The following is a 22,779-nucleotide window of genomic DNA, read 5'->3' as shown; positions in this document are numbered from 1 at the left end:
AAAACACTGGTCGACAATAACAAAATCAATACAAATTCAAAATAAATATTTGTTTACGTTATTAACGCATGCGCAATGAGAGATAATGTCTGCGTTGAACCGACTGCTCACGCTTATCTAAAGGCCTGGTTTCTTAGGACAGGACGCCGTCAGCTGGAAATCAGCGCTAACCTCTGATTGGTCCATTTGTGAGTTTGATAGTATACGTCATCGAACGCTCATCTTGAACTACAATTGCCGTCCAACTCAACTGCAGTTGGATTACAACGTGACGTTAACCACAGAAGCAATGGCGGACAACATCCTGTTGCACATTGAAATCAGCCATGAGGGAAAAATATACTTGAGGGTGCCCCTTGGCGAAATTGGCGACTTATGTTTGGCGCCATACTTGGTTGCCCGGAACGCCATGGCAACCCACAAACAGGACATTTATATATATTACTAATTAAACCTTCATTCATACACCAGTCAATCACTGCTTTTTTTCCATTGTTATTCAAATCGTGCAGAAACTTAAGATTTATCTTATTGATAGTATTCATTTTTAGTACCAGAAGCAAAAGTAACCTTACCAGCCGGTATCCAAAGTAGAACTAAGGAATCTCTGAAATTACATTTAAAAATTCATTTAAAAACAACGTTAAATTCTAAACAAATCAGAATCATGATTAAAATCTAAACCACTCAGAATCACGATTGGTTTTTAGCATCGCCCAGCTTGGCGATCAATCGCGATCACACTTGGCGGGGGCACCCTCAAATATAGTCTACCCCAGCCAAGATTTTGATTTTGACATTAAACATAGCTTCTTCATTAAACATAGCACTCTTCATTTAGCTCAGCTGTAATGTGTTTTTTCTTGGACAAAGTCATTATTTGTTCTCTAAAACACTGGTCGACAATAACAAAATCAATACAAATTCAAAATAAATATTTGTTTACGTTATTAACGCATGCGCAATGAGAGATAATGTCTGCGTTGGACCGACTGCTCACGCTGAGCTAACAAAAAAGTATTTTTTTGGCGTCAGATCTACGTCAACTTTCCACTGACGCACAGATAAGGCGCTAGTTCTAAGAAACCAGGCCTTGAGTTAACAAACCAGTATTTTGTTGGCGTCAGCGGGACGTTGACGTCCCGCTGACGCCCAGATAAGGCGCTTGTCCTAAGAAACCAGACCTTTTAGTCATTGTTTTAAATTTTACTATAAGCGATTGAGTTCTCACATATTTAAAAATAACATCAGTGATCATTTCTAACTTAAAGCTCTATTTGAATAAAAAAAAATAGTTTATTGCGCACATTTAAATATTTCATTATTCGCTGTGTGAGATAAATTCAATGAAGAACATTACGTGACAGCGTGTGTGGTTCACTTCACCCAATTTATACTTTTATAGATGTCTCATACCACGCGCCTCTTTTTTTTTCAATTCTTACTATTAGTTCACACTCTTCCTATATGCATTTATATATCTTGTTCAAATTTTCAATCGTTCATGAAATAATTTCTGAACATCCACTCAAGTTCTCCCTATTTTTTTTAAACTTGAAGTAAACTTTTTTTAAACTTACATTTTTTTTAAACTTGTAGTTTATGACAGTTGGTGTTAATACAGTTTTTTTCAAATATTACGTTCATTATTTAAATTTAATTCATTCATTTTAGTTTTATAGGAGAGAAAAAAGTTTTTAATTATTTAATAAAAAGTAACTAAATTAAAGTTGGAATTGACTTTAAATTTATTTTTTAATAGTCTGTTTTTTCAAATGAAATTAAATAGTGTCACCTTCTTCGGCGGCTATGTCGTTAAATGCTGTCTCGCCACCCAAACTGTCCAATAAAAGTTCCCCATTCAGGGTATAGCCTATAAAAAAAAAAGAGAAATTATTATTCAGGATGGATGCTCGACGGAGAGTGTTAAAGAATTCACTCACTTATTGTTCGATCGTTCAGATCCAATAAACATCCGACAACATCTCCGACCTGCCATTGTTTTCCATAAGATTCTGTACCACCCCCGTGGTATTTATATCCCTAAAAACATCTCCATTTTATCAATTCAGCAAAACAAATAATACAGGGCAATTTTAAAAATACAGAAAGGCATCTATTATATAAAATAGTGTTCCTTTTCCCTACTTCTTTCTTGTCATGCATTTTATTTATGAACAATTTTTGAAATCTTAATGAGAGTCCAATATTTTTTTATAAAAGTATAAGGAATTGATCTTGACCTATTTACAGGGTGCGTAGCCAAATCTTTGAATCAAAAATAAGCACTTTTTAAAAATTTTTCAAGCACTTCACAAAAATTTTCAAGCACTCAAAAAACTCATATTCAATCAATGATATTATTGAAAAACTAAAACTTTCTATAAACAGTTTTAGCGTTAAAAAAAAACCCAAAAAGAAACGGGCGTAAATCGAAACAATCGGTACTTTCCCACATCACCAAGTGAATTCAACTTGACCTTGAACTCAGAACAGAAGTACCTTTACCCCCTACGTCAAAAAAAGTGTTGGAAGTAAAATAAAATAAACAAGAACAAAATTAAAATAAATTAAAAAGGAAAACATTTCATAAGGATCTGATATTCTCTCTATCCGAATTGGAGCAATCGGGTTTCGGTTTCAAGTGTGCGCGCATGAGCAAGTGAATGATTGAGTAGCGTGAATGATTAAGTAGCAAACTCCCCATTTTCCTTGAAATGCATGGGATCCACCAGATATCACTGAAGGGAAAAAAAGTATTATTCGAAAAAAAAACGCTTTTTAAAACGCCAGCTGAAAAAAGNAAAAAAGTGTCGATATATGCTTTCATTTTTCTTAATAATTAAAGTTAAAACTGAACTTTTTAAAATAAAGTATTTATAGTGTCATTTTCGCCAACTAGTAAAACATTTTTATAAGTTTAAAATGGTATTTTTTTTTAATATAATGGCCAAGAAAGCTTTTTTAACTATGTTTATGAACGGAAATAATGTGTTAATTACGTAAAGTTTGAAAGCTAATAACCAGAAAAAGTCGAACTTATTTTTACAAAGCGAAAGATGCGAAGTTATCATAATATCTTTGCTTGCGATCTCCGAGATCTGTGGACACAGTGACGTCAATTGTAGCTTCAGAGCGGAGTGAACTAGCCCTTCTATTCTCTTTAGCCCTGGAGATCTGGTGTTAAATAATTCACTCACTTATTGTTCGATCGTTCAGATCCAATAAACATCCGACAACATCTCCGGCCTGCCATTGTTTTCCATACGATTCTGTACCACCCCCATGGTATTTATAACCCTAAAAACATCTCCATTTTATCAATTCAACAAAACAAATAATACAGGGCAAAAATACAGATTAAATAAAATAGTGTTCTTTTTCCCTACTTCTTTCTTGTCATGCATTTTATTTATGAACAATTTTTTAAAGACTTAATGAGAGTCCAATATTTTTTAATAAAAGTATAAGGAATTGATCTTGACCTATTTAAAAAATAATTTACTTTTTTGATAGTAGCAAATCCTTTATCATGATGGAAGTAAAAATCTAAATATTATCTTAATGGATTGAAAAATTATGTCAATAAGTAAATGTAAAAAGCGTAATTAGCGAGAAATCTTCAAAAATGTATCGTTCCGTTCTGAGCAAATAATCAATTTCTTCACTTATAGGGAATGTGAAGTATCAATTCACGTTTGGGGGAAGTAATTAATGGGTACTTTTAACTTAAAGCATTCATTCTGTGAATAGATACATATTTTTTTTTCTTCTTATTGTGGCATCTGTCAGAGAAGGGTATGTTTATTGAAACTAAGTGCGTAACTTTGGTGACTGGCGTTTTCGCAATTTCACTAATTGGTATTGCTTTTATTTCGGTCAATATTTCCGTTACCCAAATGAAATGTATCAACATTCACATAGATTTAGTATTCAATAACGATGGTTATGTTTAAAATTAGCGATGTATCCTTTTTGATAAGTTATGTTATTGATAATGATTGTAATAAACTACCGATATCAATGTAATATTAATCGACATGGGTTGTATTTATGCGTATTATTTGACCTGTCAGTTATTCCTGTGTCTTACTAAGAATAAATAGTGTAAAAGAAAGTACCAAATGTCCATCATAGGCCCAAGAGTGATCGTCTCCACCCAGCTCCACTGACGGAATGAAGGGAAGAGTGGCCCAGCCCACTTTCACAGATCCTGGGGTCATCACTTCAAACTCGAAGTACCTGCGTGACAACAAAATTATGCACACTGCAAAAAACTCTCCCAACACAAGAAGAACTATTTTATTTCAAGTTAACGTTTACACTTCAAACGTGTCGCAAACTCCAATAACGGAGACACTAACAGGAATCATTCTGTGAATTATTTTTACTTCCAAAACAACAATTACTTCGAATATAGTCAGTTTAAAATCAAATAAGAAATGACTTGTGCTGCAATACTTCTACAGAAACAGAAGTTTGCCATCACAAAATGATTTTAGTCACGTTATTAAGGATAATTATATTTAATTTTTAAATTCCTGTCAATAACTTTATAACAATGTTTCATTTCTATCCGGCTCTAACTTGAATTCGTTATTAGTATTTTCTGTAGCGTAAGTTTGATTTACAAATTAATTTTATTTTGAGAATTAAATTGCATCCCAAAAACTGTTTAAATTGTAACGTAAACATAAATTTATTGCGCATTATATCTTATTATAAATCACTCACATTCAAAAGTGGTTCCTTCAAAAGCGTCAAAAGAACTATTCTTGGTGTCGTGAAACACCAAAACACACTTTTGGTGTAAAACATTTGCCACCCTATTTTGCCATTAAGATACACTCATGCAAAACATTTTATACAGCACAGAATTACGTAACTTAATGAAAAAAAACATTCTAATCTTTTTTTTATATAAAAACAGAACTAGATTTTTTAAAGAGGGAGGAAAAACTTTCCTTTACTTAACACTACGCAGTTACGAAAATAATGGTTACTTAGGGAGGATGATTTCGTTGCTTGAGGTAATTTTGAGGGATAGTAGAAGTTCACACTATAAATGAATTTCAGAGTATATATTTAATATCTAAATTCAATTGCTGAAATGATAAATACAAGATCACGCATTCAGTGGGTGTTAGAAATTACGTTTGAAGCAAAAATAATTTTTCAGATTGTCTTAAAGATGTTTTTTCCTAATGACGACAGCTTCCAACTCCCTCTGATATTGTTTTTACTTCGTTTAATACATTCTCAACACAAGTCAATGAACCATGCTTACCATTTCCCGCTCGTTACGGCGTACGTTGACTCCGCTCTGTACGTTCTTTGATCGTACTTCGTCTGGTCTTTCTGACCCACCGCCCCTGCAAATAAAAACCCTTCAATCACTCCCTTTCACGATAGAATAGTTTCAATTAAACGTCATCTTAAATGCCAATTCTTATAGGTATTTCCTACGTGTTTCATCATTGAATTAAATATAAAATGTTGACATCACACAATTTTTTTTTTATTTTTTTTAAAAAAAATGTTTATGTAATGCGGGCAAATTCCTGAGGGAATTCCCTTTTTCGCCAATTTTCCATAGTCCCTGATTTGCCCCTCCGTGATTTTTAATTATTTTGTTTTTCAATCTTTCTTTTTTTTTTCCTGGGCTCGTTTGTTTTGTTCCTCACCTTTATTTTTTCCATTTTTCGTTGGCAACTTTACATTTTATATATCAAATCACTTTTGTTTCTTCTCTTTCAAGTCTGGTCATTCTCGAAACATGTCGACAGTCATTTTAGTTTTGTATATTTTCTTAAAAGCGAATGAAGTTTTGAATCTTACCGCTTTAGTTTCTTGGGATAGCTCATTTAATAATAGTATCGTAACAGCAGCACATTCTCTGCACATATGTATGATTAATAAATACATTAATTACACTTTGCGTAAGGCGCTTATGATATTGAAACTTTCATTTTGACTTACCCAGTGTACTTGTATATTTTGCAGTTTATAGTTATTAATAAACCCAAATTTATTTTCTTTTTGCAGAAGTGTCTCCCTGTGGCTTCGCTCTCTCGTGCCACAGTTTCTGGGTTCGATTCTCGGACCGATTGACTCAAGCTTTGATCCTTTGGTGGGAGGTGGATAAAAGGAGTACCAAGCATACTTGGGGTTACGCGTTCTGCTGACCACCCTACCAGAACATCTGCTCCTCCACCCCAGAGCCAAAGGTCAAGAAAACTGAGATGGGCACTGTGGGGACAGTACATATAGAGAATGTCAACCTTCGTTTATGAAAAGGTATGCCACCCTAGAATCGAGTTGAATTGGAATTGTATTTTTGTAGTGATAGATACACTACAGTACTCGGCCACCAGAATTATATCTAGGATAGAATTCGATGAACGGATACCACTAGTTGATTCATTGCTGTTCTGCGAGAAGCCGGGAGAGCTGTAGTAAGGTCATCGTACCTTTTAAGTGCTTATCGCGAGAGCTGTATTAAGTTCACGATCGTGGCCGCTCCTGTGTTGCCGGTCGAGTGTATACGGTGTGTGTGCTCGAGACTGAGAAGCAACAGCGTGAGAAGGGCAATGTCGCAGTCACAAGTAGCAAGTCAACTGTTCAGTGTGGACCATCCATTGAAGTAGGCGTGTTCAAATCGTAGTGGGCGTTTCTGCCACGGTCGCAACACGTCCGGGTCCCCCATGTGGGGACAGTAGATATCGACCCTGTCAACCTTCCTCTATGAAAAGAAGCCATAGAATCGAGTTGCATTGAAATTGTAATTTTGTAGTAGTAGAAACGCTACAGGCACATTAGGCTTTGGCCCTCTGTCGCGCTACTGAGTTTTGTAGTTTTAGTTTTACAAATTTGTGATTTGAACCAATGGTACAAAGGTTGAAAACCACTACTCTAAGCTTTTGTGACGAAATTCAATAATTTAAAAAAAAATAAAACCATTAGTAAGCATTCCAAGTTTTAGTTCCATTCAAACTATGAGAATACAAACCTTCAAGAGCTTCGGTCGATGGAGGATCTAATATGTATCCGTATGTAAGAAGGGTCCGGACTGTTTCACTTGCAGTGTCTCTGGAATTGATTAGGAAAATATGTAAACAAAATGAATCGAAAAGGTTGTTTTTTTTTAAAATTTAAAACAACAAAAAGAAGTATTTTTTGTTCAGCAAAAATCTTTGCTCAAAAAAAGGTTGAAATCTAAGTGAAATACATAGGATGGATTGTGTTAAGAGTGTTGGGTGGTTGCCAACTTCCACCGGTGAATGTTGACCATCACAGAATCGCTTTGACAAATGTCCGAAATATATATTAGGTCTAGTGAAGTGCCACTGTTCAGTGCCCTACACATCAAAGGTGAAGTGCAGCTGATGTTTCTCCTAATCTATCCTCAGCATGTATTAAAATATAGAATAAATATAATAAGATCAACGAATAAATGAATACAGAGTTGCCACAGGCGACTAAAATGCAACTATTTGCAACTATTTTCAGCATAAGGCAACTATGGCAACTTTTTTTTGCCTGAAAAGGCTATAAAAGCAACTTTTTTCAGGAAAAGGAGACTATTAGGAGACTTTTCTGTACTCCTAGCAATTTTTGTTTAGTATAAATTGGGTTGAGAACCTGCGACACGCAAAATCTTCTGAACACACTGAATTTCTTTTCTTAAAAAATGTAAAATAAAAAAATTTAGAATGCATATTTGAGTCTTCACTTTTTAATGTGTTCAGTTTGCGCAGATTCTATCGCAAATCTTTCGTTTCTCAATCACCTTTTCAACGGTTATTGCTATGAAATTATGCATGATTTTGAAAAACCTATTTTTTAAAACGATATTACGATGCATGAATCAATTATTGATAAAAGGGTAAATTTCTTAGAAAAAGTTTTTTTTTTAATGAAAAGGTATTCTTTGAAAGAATTTTAGTAATTAAAATAATTTGATTTTTTGCGAATATGCAAATTTTTTTTAATAAAAATTTATTGCTAGAACACTAATATTTATTTAAAAATTATCATATTGGCCATCAACTTGACTGAATGGATCATGGTATATGACAATTAAGTCATTAACAAAATTTTAGTCTTATTTTTAATGAATTTTTTTTCTTATTTAGGCAACTATTTTCCTAGTTTTCGGTTACTATTTTCATGTTTTAGGCTACTAAAAGCAACTATTTTGTTCATTTTTTTCTGTGGCAACCCTATGAATATCGAATCTGATATAACACATATTTCAGACATTCACCAAAGCGATTGTCGACATTCTCTTCATTTCGGTCATGCACGTTCATTTGAATCAACAGAGATATTCAAAAACATAACCAATTTATTAACATTGCATTCACGCTTTAAAAAAAAAACACATATTATCTATAACATTGCTAACATTTAAACACATAAAAAAAACTACTACATTATCAAAGTTGGATTAGAGGGTTCTTTGAATTTTTAGGCACCGAAATCTCGGGGGGGTGCACATATCCACAGGGACGGTAATTTTTAGAGAGGTATTACTAATTTTTAAATGAATAATCTTTATAAAAAAAAACGTTTTTGTGTGAGTTTCGCGAAATACTAACAAATTGAAATCAAAAGTTTCGATTAATAACTATTTTATCACTCGTTGTTTAAAGTAATTCCATCCATGAAATTTTTATTTTTGCGGGGGGGGGGNGGGGGGGGGGGGGTACGACTACTCATGTTCATTTCCGTAGCCTTGACATTTTGAACCCAACTCAGAAGACAAGGGAACTACTGGATCAAGTATTGGGAGGATTTTTGGATGGAACTAACCTGTATTTGCGTTACATGGAGAGGAAGACCACGAGAACTTCCGTCTGACGGGCAAGAGGACTCTAACCCATGACCCGTCTACCACTGAGGATATTTCACGTCAGCACTGTGGTCGCTACAAGCCGGATGCGGAATTCACATCGACTGGGATGCGAACCCGGGTCGCCTCATTGGAAGGCGAACGCTCTATCCCCTGAGCCATCGCACCTCGAAATTTTTATTTAATAAATAGGAAGGTAAGGAATTATTAATCCCGACCACCCCCTGTATTTTCAGATGTATACAGGGATGCTTGATGAACTCATCGCCTCGACAGTGCCCCCCCCCCCGCTGCAGCCCCGGAAAAGCCCTAACATGGCATTTATTTAAAACCAGTTAAAATTTACATTTCATTGCAGCATCTCATCCATTTACAGGAATTTGGTTACAGGATAATGCATAATGAAGTTTTGCACATGTCGTTTAACAGTAAATGTCGCAACAGTAAATGTCGTTTTTTTGTTGGTAGCAAACCAAGCCCTTATTTTATAACATCATATCATAAATTTTAAAAGCACCACAAGGTGATCGGAAAACTAGAGGATAGAGATTGATAAAGCATGAGCATAAAAAGATCTAAAAAATGATAGTTAAAAAGGGACTTAAAAGTAATAAATTAAAATGGAAATGGATAAAAGCTAAAAAGGTAGCAAAAGGTTTAAAAGTTTAATACCTAAAAGACTTAAACAGGTTTCAAAAGTTTTAAAAATGATAAACAGAGAATATCCTTAACAGAGCATAAAATGGTTAAGACGAGACAATAAAATATCGTAGAAAGTAACGGATTAAAATCAATGGTTTGAAAGTATCAAAAAGGGATAAAAGTAGATAAGTAAACAGTGTTTTAATAGTTAAGACTGGATATGAATTGGAAGGTAAACAAATATGGCAACTTCAGAAAAATTGAATCGTCTGCTCATCGTTTGGGCAAAAAGTTTCAAAATATAAGCTATGACTTAATTGTAGTGCAGTGTTCAAAACAAAAGACCGACCACCCTGAATAACGTTTGATCTAATAATCGGAATTTACGTTCTAGGACTCATTGTTAATGGTTAGAGGAGGTGACCTCAAATACGCTAATTAGTTGGCAAACACGATATTTCACGTTACGAAATCAGTCACGAAAACGTACTTTTGTCCGAATAAACATTCCTTTTGTTCGATGGATTCGGATAATTTCCCGCGTATTGGGAAATATGGCCCCAATAGTGTGGTCAGAAGAGCGGTCCAAACTTTGAACCCCTTAATATTATTCTTTTATTTTGCATATTTCACTGTACATCGAGAACTTTTTAATCGAATTGTAAACTTTTTGCACACAATTATAAAATCCATTTGTCCAAATATAATTCCAAACAAAAAATACATTTTGGTAAATATTATTTTATTTAGTAGTGATTGCAAAAAACTTGAATTGCAAGATATAATTTTTTTTCCTATTAAAGTTTTACATGGCAAAATGCAAAATTTGATCGAAATCAGTTTAATAGTTTCTGAGAATTACGTTTCTGAGAATTTTAACTGTACGACTTTTTAAAAATTCGATAACTCAGGTTTAGTTAATTCAGAACTGAAAAATAAAAATATTTTCTTAAATAATTATCTGTATATGCGACGGAAAAAAATGTATCTCTTTAAAACTTCTATTTTCTCATAACAGTTTTGTGATGCCACAATTGGCATTACATATTTATTTCCTATCTTTTAAATATCTCTTATTACTTAAGCTTTTTTTTTTATTAAAAGAATTATATTTAAAATAAATCAAAGACTTAATCTTTTAAAACGAACATAAAATATTTATTTCATCTCTTCTAAATCAATGCAACGGATACTTTTTATTTCATTATTATTCAGACTTATTAATTCACTGTCGCTTCTAATCGAAAACAAAAATCTATTTATAACTTTTTAGTCTAAATTTCCAACGGCTAAATGTTTCGGTTGCATGGTTGTAATAATTCTCATAAATTTGTTGGCGACTCGTGATCGCCAAGGAATTCTTTTAAACCCATATTGATATACTGGTTGGCTTTGTTTTGGCTATGACATATGATAAATCGCCAAATTATGGATCTCCTACCCATACTTTCTACGTCCGCTGGGAATATTTAAATTCACTTGGAATTCAAAATTTGTGGTGACAAGGAGTCCCCTTTGGGGCGCTCCTGTCTCAGTCATCCTAACGGTTTTAAAAAGATATGCAATCGTAACAAAAACTTCTTGATGTGGAAGTTATATTTCCTTGATCCCTTCAATGGATTTATTTTTGATAATTTGTAATTATCATGATGATTTGTATTGATGGCCATTCTCTATAATCTTCAAGAAATATTGCTTAATAAATTGTATTTTCATATTCACGATTCATATTAATTTCCTGGAGACTTTCATTTTGTTTCATCCATTAATGGCCTAAATGAACAATCATGAATTCCACTATACGAATATTGGCGGCTAAGGACGGGGGACCAAACCTCCCCCACTAGTTTGACTAGCAGTCATTATTTTTCAATTTAATATTTAAAAAATAAAAAAAGTAATTTAGGCTTCTTTTGTTTTAGAAAGATTTATTAATTAGATACATAAATAAGAATTTATTTTATTGAATTTATGAAATTAACAAATTTAACTCTACACTTGGTCCCAACATATAAATAATGCAAAACGTTTTTATAGTTGCATCTATTTCTGAAAATAATGTGATATTTGTAAGTATAAGTTTTTGTCTCAAGTCTTGAAAAATCATCCTAGTTCTTTCCAAAGAAGAAAAAATATTTTGCGTGTTTTTGAGAAGCAGTTTAATAAAATAGAGAGGGGAAAATAACTACTCCAACATTTTCTCCATTTCCGCCAGAAAAAAAAGAATATCACTAATGAAAAAGAAAATTCATGCTATGAGAAAACCCAACTTTGTATTGTGCAAGATGCTGTATAAAAGATTAATAAGAAGAAAAGAAAAAGCGCATATGACGAAATATTTTATGCTTCCAGTACACTTAAGAGATTACATTCTTGTAAAGTTTCAGTATTCACGAGTTGTACAGGATTTTAAATTTTTTGTTGTTATGTCTTCTGAATAATAGCATAAAATGGCGAATTTTTTAATATATATATATATANAAATAAAGTTGTGTGTCTATAGAGCAGCACTTCATCAGGGGACACACTGTCTGTAAACACACAGGAGCCTTTCTGTTGTTAGTGGCAAAGCCAAAACTAACAGTGCCCCGAGGCCCCTAATGATAATACAAGCATAAAGATTAATAATAATTACCACATTAAAAGTCACATAAATTTGCAAGAGAGTCACAAATATAGAAAACACTACAATGAAACGCTCCCAAAGCACATTATAAATAATCAAAAAGATGAACAGTTACAGTTGGTAAAAAGTGAAAATGAATTTTTAAATATTCCAAATCAGCTCAAAAATAGAGTGCCGACACCTAGATGCAAATAAACAAATTAAAGAGCAATAGAATCCAAGTGCTGCCATCTGCCTATAAAATCCCAAAAAACATTTTTGAAAATGAAAACAAAATCCCAATAAATATTGAAAATGAAAACCAAATTGTTCACCGTCCAGGCCTTCTTAGACGGGCTTCAATATCGGCCAAGTTAATAGAATTTTTTTTTAAATTTCCTGAATCATAATTCCAATAAATAACATCAAAATTATTCCGCTACCTCCTGTTTAATAATTTTGACTTAAGAATTTGAATTTTTATATATATATATATATATATTACCGTGCATGACAGAAATCAAGAGAATGTCGACTTTCACCGGTGAATGTCAACAATCATATTCACTTTGGTGAATGTCCGAAATATTTGTTATATCCGATTTGATATTCCAAAGAAGAAAAAATTATTCTAGTTATTCGATATTTTAATATCCGTAGAGGATAGATTGGGAGAAACATCCGCGTTCGGAATACCGGTTAAGTGCATGCTGGTCACTTGAAATAATTGATGCATCTAAAAAAATTGATGTAAAGCATACCGGGCAGTGGCAGTGAACCTTTAAACTTCACACTGGAGAAAACCGGCAAGTGTATACCGGGCAATGACTAGACCTAGTTTACATTTCGGACATTTAACAAATCCACTATCTGATGGTCAACATTCATTGGTGAAAGTCAATAACAGCCCATTTCTGTCAATTCAAAGTAATGCATATAATGAAATACCTGTTGGCTTTCTTGATGGCATCGTCGACATTTCTATAAGGCACTAGGTGAGGGCTCCTTTTTAAGGCACTATTCTGAAGAGAAAAAAAAAATTGAATGATAGATTTATTTAAACGAAACTATCAGAATATGTTGTAGTGTTAAAGAAGAAGAGAGAGTATACTTCGCTGAGTCCGTAAGTCCACCCTTGCTGTATTCTTTCTTTAGCCCAGACATTGTGTGTGTTCTCAGCCAAAAGTTCAACCAGTTCCTCCATCTTGTTGTTCAATGTAATGGCATGAAGATCCAATGGAGCTGGCTTATATCCATTGGACTGAAGGAAGGGCCTAATGGGTTTTTTAAAAATTGAAGAATTTTTTTTTATAAGTAATAAAAACATGTAGGGTATCCGAAAAGTATAGAAAGGGGTCAAATACCTCGGAAAACATCAACCGTTTTAAAAACCAAGAATTAAATGGTTTAAAATTTTATAACAATGAAAGTGATGTCATTTATTTATTTTTCAATATCTAAAGGCAGTCATATATTCAAGAAATGAGGTGATGGAATGAGAGAAACAAAATTTTGAACTATAACGGTACCATCTAAGTGCATTTTAGCGGAAAACTCCTGATTTTGCACTTTAAAAAAATTAATAAATCTACATATCAGATAAGTATAGTGCATATTAACGGCTTTCGAACTTAAACGGAATCACGTGTATGAAAGTTAAAAAAAATATAAATAAAGAGGCGTTTTGAAGGGAAAATTTTGAAACTTTGAGGATAACTGCATTGATAATTTTTTCAACAGGGCTTACGCCTTAAAACAGTTAAATACGGCGTGACTAAAATTTTTATTTGATATACAATAAGCGTGTTGTTAATGCTTTTTAACAGGCTTCAAAATCATTTTCATAATTAACAAAATATTTATAATGAAAATGTAAAAAAAAAGTAAGTCAAATGTTTTTTGTGTTTTTAATTAAACTTTTAACATTAACATTTAATTAAGCATTAAACATTTAAATTTTTCAAAATGTCTTTCATAAGTGTGATGCAAATGAAGAAAGCTTTTGAATTCGATTTTGCGAAGACAGAAACATTAAGCAAAAATAATGCATATCTTACGTTATTGCTTGCTTTCTGAGATTTTTGATAAAAATTAAAAAATAAAGAAAACCGTATAAGTTGCGTTACATTACTATACCGTTCTAAGAGTCTGTAAAAACGGGATTGAGTGTTTGGCCATGGTTGGGCACTAGCAAGTTTGTATTTTGACCTCTTTTCGAAAATATTTTGTGGGGATATTAGATATCGCGAATATTTTCAAATAAATAAAATCACCATTACAAAATTCATGGACCCGTATAAAGTAATCCAGTTTCAATTCTTCACGTTTTGCTTTTCCATTTCTCTTTCCGAACATAAATGAATTACATATATTAAATACACATATTTTAGTTTAGAACTTAAATATGTGTAAAAATAATTTCTAATGATGTGTGGGTCAATGTGTGTAGTTATCTACAATGTCAACTTTCATCTAAGAAAAGGTACCCCATCATAGAATCCAGTTAACATGTCTTATATACTGGGATTGTAATTAGAACTGTATTTTGTAGTGGTATATACGAGGGTTACTGTTTATATTTCTGGCCTTGGCAACAGTAAGTGTTGCTAGGCGACCGCAGACGATTTTAATCGAAAGTTTGATATTTTTAAACATAAATTCAGCAGACGATTTACCATTATAGCTTCATTTGTGTTGTTGACACTAAATTAAAAAGTTCTTCTCTTTCAAAAAATGGAATTGAATCGTGAACATTTTCGTGCCATTATTTTTCATAACTTTCGACGTGGATTGTCAAGACAAGAGTGCTTCGATGAACTTAATTCTTTATTCAGCGATAAAGCGCCATCCTACAGCACTGTAAAAAATTGGTATAACGAATTTAATCGTGGTCGATGTTCGATCCAGGACGAATCCCGTGCAGGTCGTCCAAAATCCGTTGTTGTGCCAGAAAAGATCGATGCTGTGCGTGAACTGATAAAGCAAGATCGTCATGTGACATACCGTGAGATAGAGGCGTCTTTGGACATTAGTATGACTAGCATCAATAAAATATTGCATGAACATTTGAGCGTAAAAAAAATTTGTTCGCGTTGGATCCCGCATAATCTGACAAACGCTCAAAAAAAGGCTCGTGTCGATTGGTGCAAGGAAATGTTGGAAAAATACGTTCAAGGTACATCAAAGGCTGTGTATAACATCTACACAGGTGACGAATCATGGATCTATGCATATGAGCCGGAAACAAAACAGCAATCAACTGTATGGGTCTTCCAAGACGAGGCAAAACCAACAAAAGTTGTTCGAGGAAGAAGCACATCGAAACAAATGATTGCCTGTTTCTTCGGCATTAACGGTCATGTGGCAACAGTGGCGTTAGAGCAACGCAGGACGGTCAATTCTGAATGGTACACGACCATTTGTTTGCCAGAAGTCATCGGAGAAATTCGAAAAAAGCAGAAGAACAGGCGAATCATTCTTCATCATGACAATGCGAGCTCTCACACATCGACTCAAACAAAGGCATTTCTGACGGAGCGAAAGATCGAACTGATGGGTCATCCGCCGTACAGCCCTGATTTGGCACCCAATGACTTCTTCTTATTCCCACACATCAAAAATAAATTACGTGGACAACGATTTTCGACCCCCGAAGAAGCGGTTGATGCATTCAAAACGCATGTTTTGGAGTTACCTCAATCGGACTGGAAAAAGTGCTTTGAAAATTGGTTCAAACGCATGCAAAAGTGTATTGATCATCATGGAGAATATTTTGAAAAACAATAAAACCAATTTCGATCCTACATATTTGTTTTTCATTATTAGGCTAGAAATATAAATAGCAACCCTCGTACACTACAATTTTAAACATTTGGCCATTTCAAAGTTTTCAAACCCTTGAAGACTGCAAAAACATAAATAAATGCTAAATAATTTTCAACTCTGTGTGACACCTTTTGTTCATAGTAAAGAACAGTTTACAGCATTACTCTAATGAAGGAGTTACTTTGATTTTTGTTAGATTAATTTCCGCATTAAAAGTTTAGATACTGTGATGCAGATAATAAAAGTAACTCTGAATTTTAAAATTAGGTCTCTTATTAAACCATATTTCAGCATGAAAAATCATTACTTACTGGTTTGGAAGTTTTATGTTACGAATTCTAGCTGGAGGTTTGTCAACAGTTATGTGGTATCCTAAAGACATAATAGTTCTGAAATAAATACAAAAATATATGTATAATTATAACTCAGAAATGGATTCTAAATTGAAGTATTTCAGTAGAATGCTTCGAGTTTCATATCTTAGTGTTAAAAAAGTGAGCAAAATTAAGAAGAAAAGAAACGAACTCTTGAATAACCTTTCATCCAATGATCGAATTTTCACATACTGGAGTTCAATCTTAATGATCCGAGCCTTATATATGCTAATTAATGAAGGCAGATGATATATCCGAGTTATACACAAGAAAGCACTCTCTCTGAATAAACATACATTTCTTCGTCGAGTTTAGTTTATTAAACTCTCAAAATGGAGGAGGGGGCAGCCGCAGTTTAGACACAATTGTTTAGATAGGAAAGGATTCGAAAGTTTAAATCCCCGCATCTCCAGCATTACTCGAAAAATTCTTACACGCAATTAATATGTAACTAGGTCATTCAAACACAATTCCTCATAAGAATTAATTTCTTCTATGAATTAAAATAACTCATGAAATTTCGAATTGTAAAGTCCAAAATATGCTCTTGAAAAATTTTTGACAAAAAAAAGTGGCTTATCAGAAATATATTTAAAAACTATTTTGAGAAGTAATTTAAATGTTCAATGACGGCCAAAGGAAACAATGCTTGAAAATTTGTACTGATAAAGGATGCAAAAAATACTTCCGATAGCAAAAAATGTCTTTCTTTTCAACAAAAAAAAAAAAGTAAAGCAATTGAGCTGAGATCAGACAAATCAATAATGTAGGGTGACTACATAAGAGATTCTTTTCTTTCGCTATTTTCAAATTTAATAGTTTATTTACGTAGTTATAAGCAAAACCCCTTGGGGAAAAAATCCAATTAAAACGACTCATTCATGTAGTGACAAAATATTTTTTTCGTTCTTCAGTTAATATATTATGAAAATGAACAAAGATCTTGAAATAATTATCTGCTTTAATAAAGCTGAAGTGAAAAAGTTATAAATGGTTTTAGAATCTTACTTTAAAGTTTGTAAAGCTAATGTTGTGTCATATCTCTTTTCAGCCATGGGTAATCTGTCGAATGATGTGAGACAAGGATGTTTCTTCCGGGCGTCATCTCGCACCTGCAACAATAATGACACTCTTTTTAACATCATGTAATTACATTTAAAAAAGACATATTTCTTAAACAAATTTTCTCTTTCAATAACTTATCATTCCCTGACAAAAATCTAGCTATGCCATTAATTCCTTATTTATGTATATACATATACATACACATACACATATGCATACACATACACATATACATACACATATATATACACATATACATATACATACACATATACATGCACATATACATGCACATATACATGCACATATACATGCACATATACATATACATACACATATACATACATACAAAGTAACTTGGGCCATCTTTGGACCAATACTCATGAATCTTATCTCAATATGGGTTCAAAGGACAGTTATTTTTCCGATATTGACCCTAGATAGAATTGCCAGATTTAACCGATATTTTATCAGGGGTCTGTCCAGACATTTTGTAAAAGGTCTTGTTTTTGTAAAATTTCGAAAAAATGACTCGTAATTTATGAATATAAAATAAATGTTAAGTCACATTTTTTCAACCAGGGTCCTGCTTTTAAGAATGTGTGCAAATAGGGTCCTGTTATTGCAAAAAACTTTTCTCAAGGAGTTTTTAAATTGTGAATAGATACAAGATTATGCTTAACACTGCAAAATTGTAATAAAAGAATTTAAATTTTCACAAATGAACATCGATTGCTGCTTCTAAATTAGAGATGCAACATACAAATATTTGGTATTTAGCCTATACTGCTGAGCGCAGAATATTCATTTCGGACGAATAGTGGAAAAAGCGTCTGTCGAAGATAAAACTAAATTCGTTTACATCCATCTTTCTTTTTTCCCCTGGGAAGGGTTTATTCGATTAACAAAACAATAATGAAGGTAAACAAATTTGTGAAGGGTCCGATAAAATGAAAAATCATTTTGTGAAGGGTCCGTTTTTAAGTTAAAATATTTTGTGAAGGGTCCGTTAACGGACCCAAATTTCTTCTAAACAGACCCCTATTCATATTCATTATTCAGTCAATATCGTCCTTATATTTGCCGATATAGGCCATTAAGGACAAACATTACAAAACATAGACATTCCAATATGGGTCTCTCGGTAGATGCTCTAATAGGACTCGTGTTGAATCTGACGGCAAAGGAACTCCAACCCATGATCCGTCTACCACTGAGGATATTTTTTGTCAGGACTGTGATCGGTGCGAGTCGGATGCGGAATTCGTATCGACCAGCAATAGCTGTGATTCGAACCCGGCTCACCTCATTGGGAGGCTCTTTCGCCGAGCCATCACGGCTCTGGATTAAGCATAAGGACAAACTAGCCTTCGTGAAACATTTTTTGATTGAACTATTGAACTAACCAGAATTTGCGTTACATGGTTGTTGTTCATTTACGTCGCACTAGAGCTGCGCAATGGGCTATTGGTGACTGTCTGGGAAACATCCCTGAGGACGATCCGAAGACACGCCATCGCAATTTTGATCCTCTGCAGAGGGGATGGCATCCCCGCTTCGGTAGCCCGACGACCTGCACGCGAAATCGAGCACTTTACGGTAGAACAGTTTAACGATTACCAATACCGCACAAACTCGGTCCCTAAGCAGGCTGATCCAAGTTGTCACCCACCCGCACACTGACCGTAGCCAGTGATGTTTGACATCTGTGATCTGCTGGGAACCGTGTCCTAATGATCAGTCCACTGCGGGACTTGCGTTACATGGAGGGGAAAACCTCCATCAATTAGCCCGGCAGCTCGAGGATTCTACCCCGTGATCGGATGATATTTTGAGTCAGCACTGCTGTCAGTGGGAGCAGAGCAGCCAGTCTCAGCTGGAACCACTTCAGTGGGAGGTGCTCTGACATCAGTGATTCTTGTGTTGTCTATCTTACTAGAATGAATTATATAAATCGAGGCTTAGAAAAACGCCTTGACTGAAAATCTGTGTCAGAGCCTTCAAATAAACTTCTATGTCTCGAAAAACCTGTTAAGTTCACCTAATGTTAATTTGAATTTCCATGCTCGTTTTCTCAAATATATTTACAAATAGAAAATAAATTTTTTTCAGAAAAATCACAATCCTTTTCTATTGAATGCATCACTATTTTTGTCTTACTTTTAAAAATAAAATTATCATTGTTGCATTTAAACTTAGAGTCTTTACAAACATATTTATTCGTGGCTATTCTTACCTTTCATGACTCTACTTTTCAGAGTAACATTTTTGTCTCCCTATCTTAAAAAGCATCCCTTCGACTCGAGATATATATATTTTTTTAATAACGGCAGGCACTGAACTTTCGTTCTTCGCCTTAGAAAGATGCCCATTTATCCTTAGAAGTGTTGCCCATTTATCCTTAGCCAGTGGGCACCTGTGAACCAAAGTCACGGAGGCGAGCAACATTACCCACGCCACACTGCCACAAATACCCATTCATAGGGTGGGCCACTATCACACATCAGAAGACAACGGAGATAGAGAGAGAGAGAAACATCCATGCCCAGAGCGGGATTCGAACCCGCAGCCATTGACTTCGCAGTCAGGCACGCTAACCACTCGGCCACCTGACCGGCGATTCGAGATATCGATAGTATACTGTACAGGATCATCATGATGGGGTATATGTGAGCAACACGAAAATCTTGATGCCTCCGAAAAATCAAATTTCAAATATGTAGGAGATAGAATTAAAAAAATAAAAAAAAGAATGTCATAATTTTCAGACTCTTTTAGAAATCTTTGTAAGTGTAATGTAAATACCAAATGGTTGGTGCAGTTGATTGAAATTCAAACATGCCACCCCATCATGAGTCTTAAAATCGTTCTGTTCCAACAAAACAAACGAAGATTTGCAAGGGTAAAAATTACGTAAAATTGATAAACTTTTTTTCATATAAAACGTTGCGTCATCCCAAAATTTAATTATTTGATTAAAACTTAATTTATGTAAGATATTCGAACCATCCAATAAGTGTAAAAATCATTCGAAAATTTTAGTCAACATGAAATTTTTTTTTAAAAATAGACGAGATATTTTTTTCAAATTTTCATTCATTTTATGTACGATGCGCGAACGGACGATATTAAAATTCTTGAAGCCTTTCTTTTTATATTCTGATTACAATGGGCAACATTTCTGCATTAAAGTTTTTGAAAATTAAGAAGTTATCTCACTTACATCTCCGTAAGACCAACCAGCTCCAATCTTATTCATTGCCCAGACTTCATGTATGTTTGCCGCGAGCTTTTCGCGGACATTCTCCACATAGCCCGGAAGAGTCACCTGTAAGACATGAGATTTGATTGAATTAAAAAAGAAGCATTTCACCTTGGGTGTTATTTTTGAATTTTCATCTTTTATCGGAGATTGAAACTTCTGAATTACCTTAACCATAATACTTCATTTGACATATAACAGGATTAATTATTATTTACTAAATATACTTTTATTGGTATATTGGTATTACATACATTTGAAGGCTTGTGTGCTCAATTTAGGCTTATAAACTTTTGTGAAATAGAAGGACAGTTAACATAAGTAGGGGAGCACGAAGATACAGCCAGGGAAACTGCGGGATTCGAACCCGCTCTCCACGCTTCGCACAGCGTTTGGCGGGTGATACCACTCAGCCAGGGACGCCCTACATACTTTTAGAAGCGGTGTGTTCACCTGGTTTACTTTCTAAGTACTGGGTCCATGTCCACGAGTTCGTGGGTTCGATCTCCGCCAGCCGATGTTGTTGTTGTTAATTTACGTCGCACTAGAGCTGCACAATGGGCTATTGGCGACGGTCTGGGAAACATCCCGGAGGATGATCCGAAGACATGCCATCACAATTTTGATCCTCTGCGGAGGGGATGGTACCCCCGCTTCGGTAGCCCGATGACCTGCGCGCGAAGTGTAGCACTTTACGGTAGCACAGTTTAACGAGGACCCATACCGCACACTCTCGGTCCCTACGCAAACTGATCCAAGTGGTCAACCACCCGCACACTGACCGCAGCCAGTGATGCCTGACTTCGGTGATCTGCTGGGAACCACGTCTTAACGATCAGTCCACTGCGGGACCTCCGCCGGCCGANAGGACCAATACCGCACACCCTCGGTCCCTACGCAGACTGATCCAAGTGGTCACCCACCCGCACACTGACCGCAGCCAGTGATGCTCGACTTCGGTGATCTGCTGGGAACCGCGTCTTAGCGATCAGTCCACTGCGAGATCTCCGCCGGCCGAAGACTCCCCGTGTGACTGATGCACGTTAAATCTGTCGAGTCACAAAGTCCTCCATGTTTCCATAACAAATCAATACCTCGAGGGTACTGGTTCAGTAGTTTCCTTGTCTTCTGAATTGGTTCAAAATGACAAGGCTACGGAGTTGAACACTAATAGTCGTAAACCCAAAATTGGGTCGGCTGTTCAACAACGGATATAAAAAAAAACCACCACTCCAATCTCGTGTTCAAAATTGCCCCAGTGGTGCGGTGATTACATTGTGGTAGAGTAGTTTGGAACATCACTAAAGATAGCCGTCCCCAATAGCTCATTAGTGTACCGTGACAACCAAACCAACATAAGTATACAATTAGAATAAATGTAAAAGATGAAAGACGCAATTTGAATGATTAAAAAATATCATCAATCAAAGGAAAGTTAAACGAATCGTTGATAATTGAGAAAGGCAAAACATCATTTATGGGTAACGTTTAAGAGATTTATATATATATTTTTTAAAAATAAGTAGGTCCTTGCGGGCTGTTTACTTAATGAAACAAGAATTAAAAGTGGTACAATCAATCCAATAACATTTTTTACTCTAAAGTAACAAAATCAAACGCACACTATTGCTGACACTCAGTGTGTTTGACCAATACCTCCAAGAAAAAAGAAAGCACTGGTTACCCTAAACAAGATATTTGATCCTTTAGTAGTCCAAACGTAAAAGAAGACATCTTTCGTATTCGCCCGAATGTAGTGACCTTATCTTTCACCCGGCAGTTTATGTTCGTTAAGTAGGACTAATAAATGTATCCGAGTTGAGGAGGTTCTAGGAGGTGTGTTTAGTAAGTATGTGCTGTGACAGGCTCAAATGACATCCTGTATTTTAACGAGCGATTAATTCTCACTTGGGCCGGATCACGCTATTGGTCGAAAATGACATCACTGTTTGGGGGAAGGGAGATGGTGGCTAGTGTTTGTATAAGTTTGGCGACAAATTTCGTATGCACACTTGCTCGTTAGGGTGGGGTGATAGGTAAATGTCCACTTCAGCATTTCAGACAATATTTATGTTTTAATTGATTTAAATTCATCAAAGCTAAAAATAATGAATGTTTTTACAAATATAAGATGTTATAGTAATATTACAAA

The 22,779-nt window shown here is 34.7% G+C and overlaps 1 protein-coding gene across 1 annotated transcript in view; it reads right to left on the bottom strand.

The window, feature by feature from the left end:
• LOC107450496 (Ryanodine receptor) overlaps positions 1–22,779 on the bottom strand; it is a gene marked incomplete in the record, with an annotated part of 265,214 nt that overhangs the window by 175,281 nt on the left and 67,154 nt on the right. The window contains 10 exon segments of the mRNA XM_071180425.1: positions 1,796–1,873; positions 1,944–2,043; positions 4,122–4,242; positions 5,288–5,372; positions 7,010–7,089; positions 13,050–13,123; positions 13,213–13,375; positions 16,238–16,315; positions 17,309–17,412; positions 20,589–20,693. Coding sequence (XP_071036526.1) covers positions 1,796–1,873; positions 1,944–2,043; positions 4,122–4,242; positions 5,288–5,372; positions 7,010–7,089; positions 13,050–13,123; positions 13,213–13,375; positions 16,238–16,315; positions 17,309–17,412; positions 20,589–20,693 — 988 coding nt within the window.

Source organism: Parasteatoda tepidariorum, chromosome 4 (assembly GCF_043381705.1).
Source record: "Parasteatoda tepidariorum isolate YZ-2023 chromosome 4, CAS_Ptep_4.0, whole genome shotgun sequence".
NCBI classification, from domain to species: Eukaryota; Metazoa; Arthropoda; class Arachnida; order Araneae; family Theridiidae; genus Parasteatoda; species Parasteatoda tepidariorum.
Note: the sequence above shows the minus strand (reverse complement) of the source record. Positions and strands in the feature narration are given on the sequence as shown.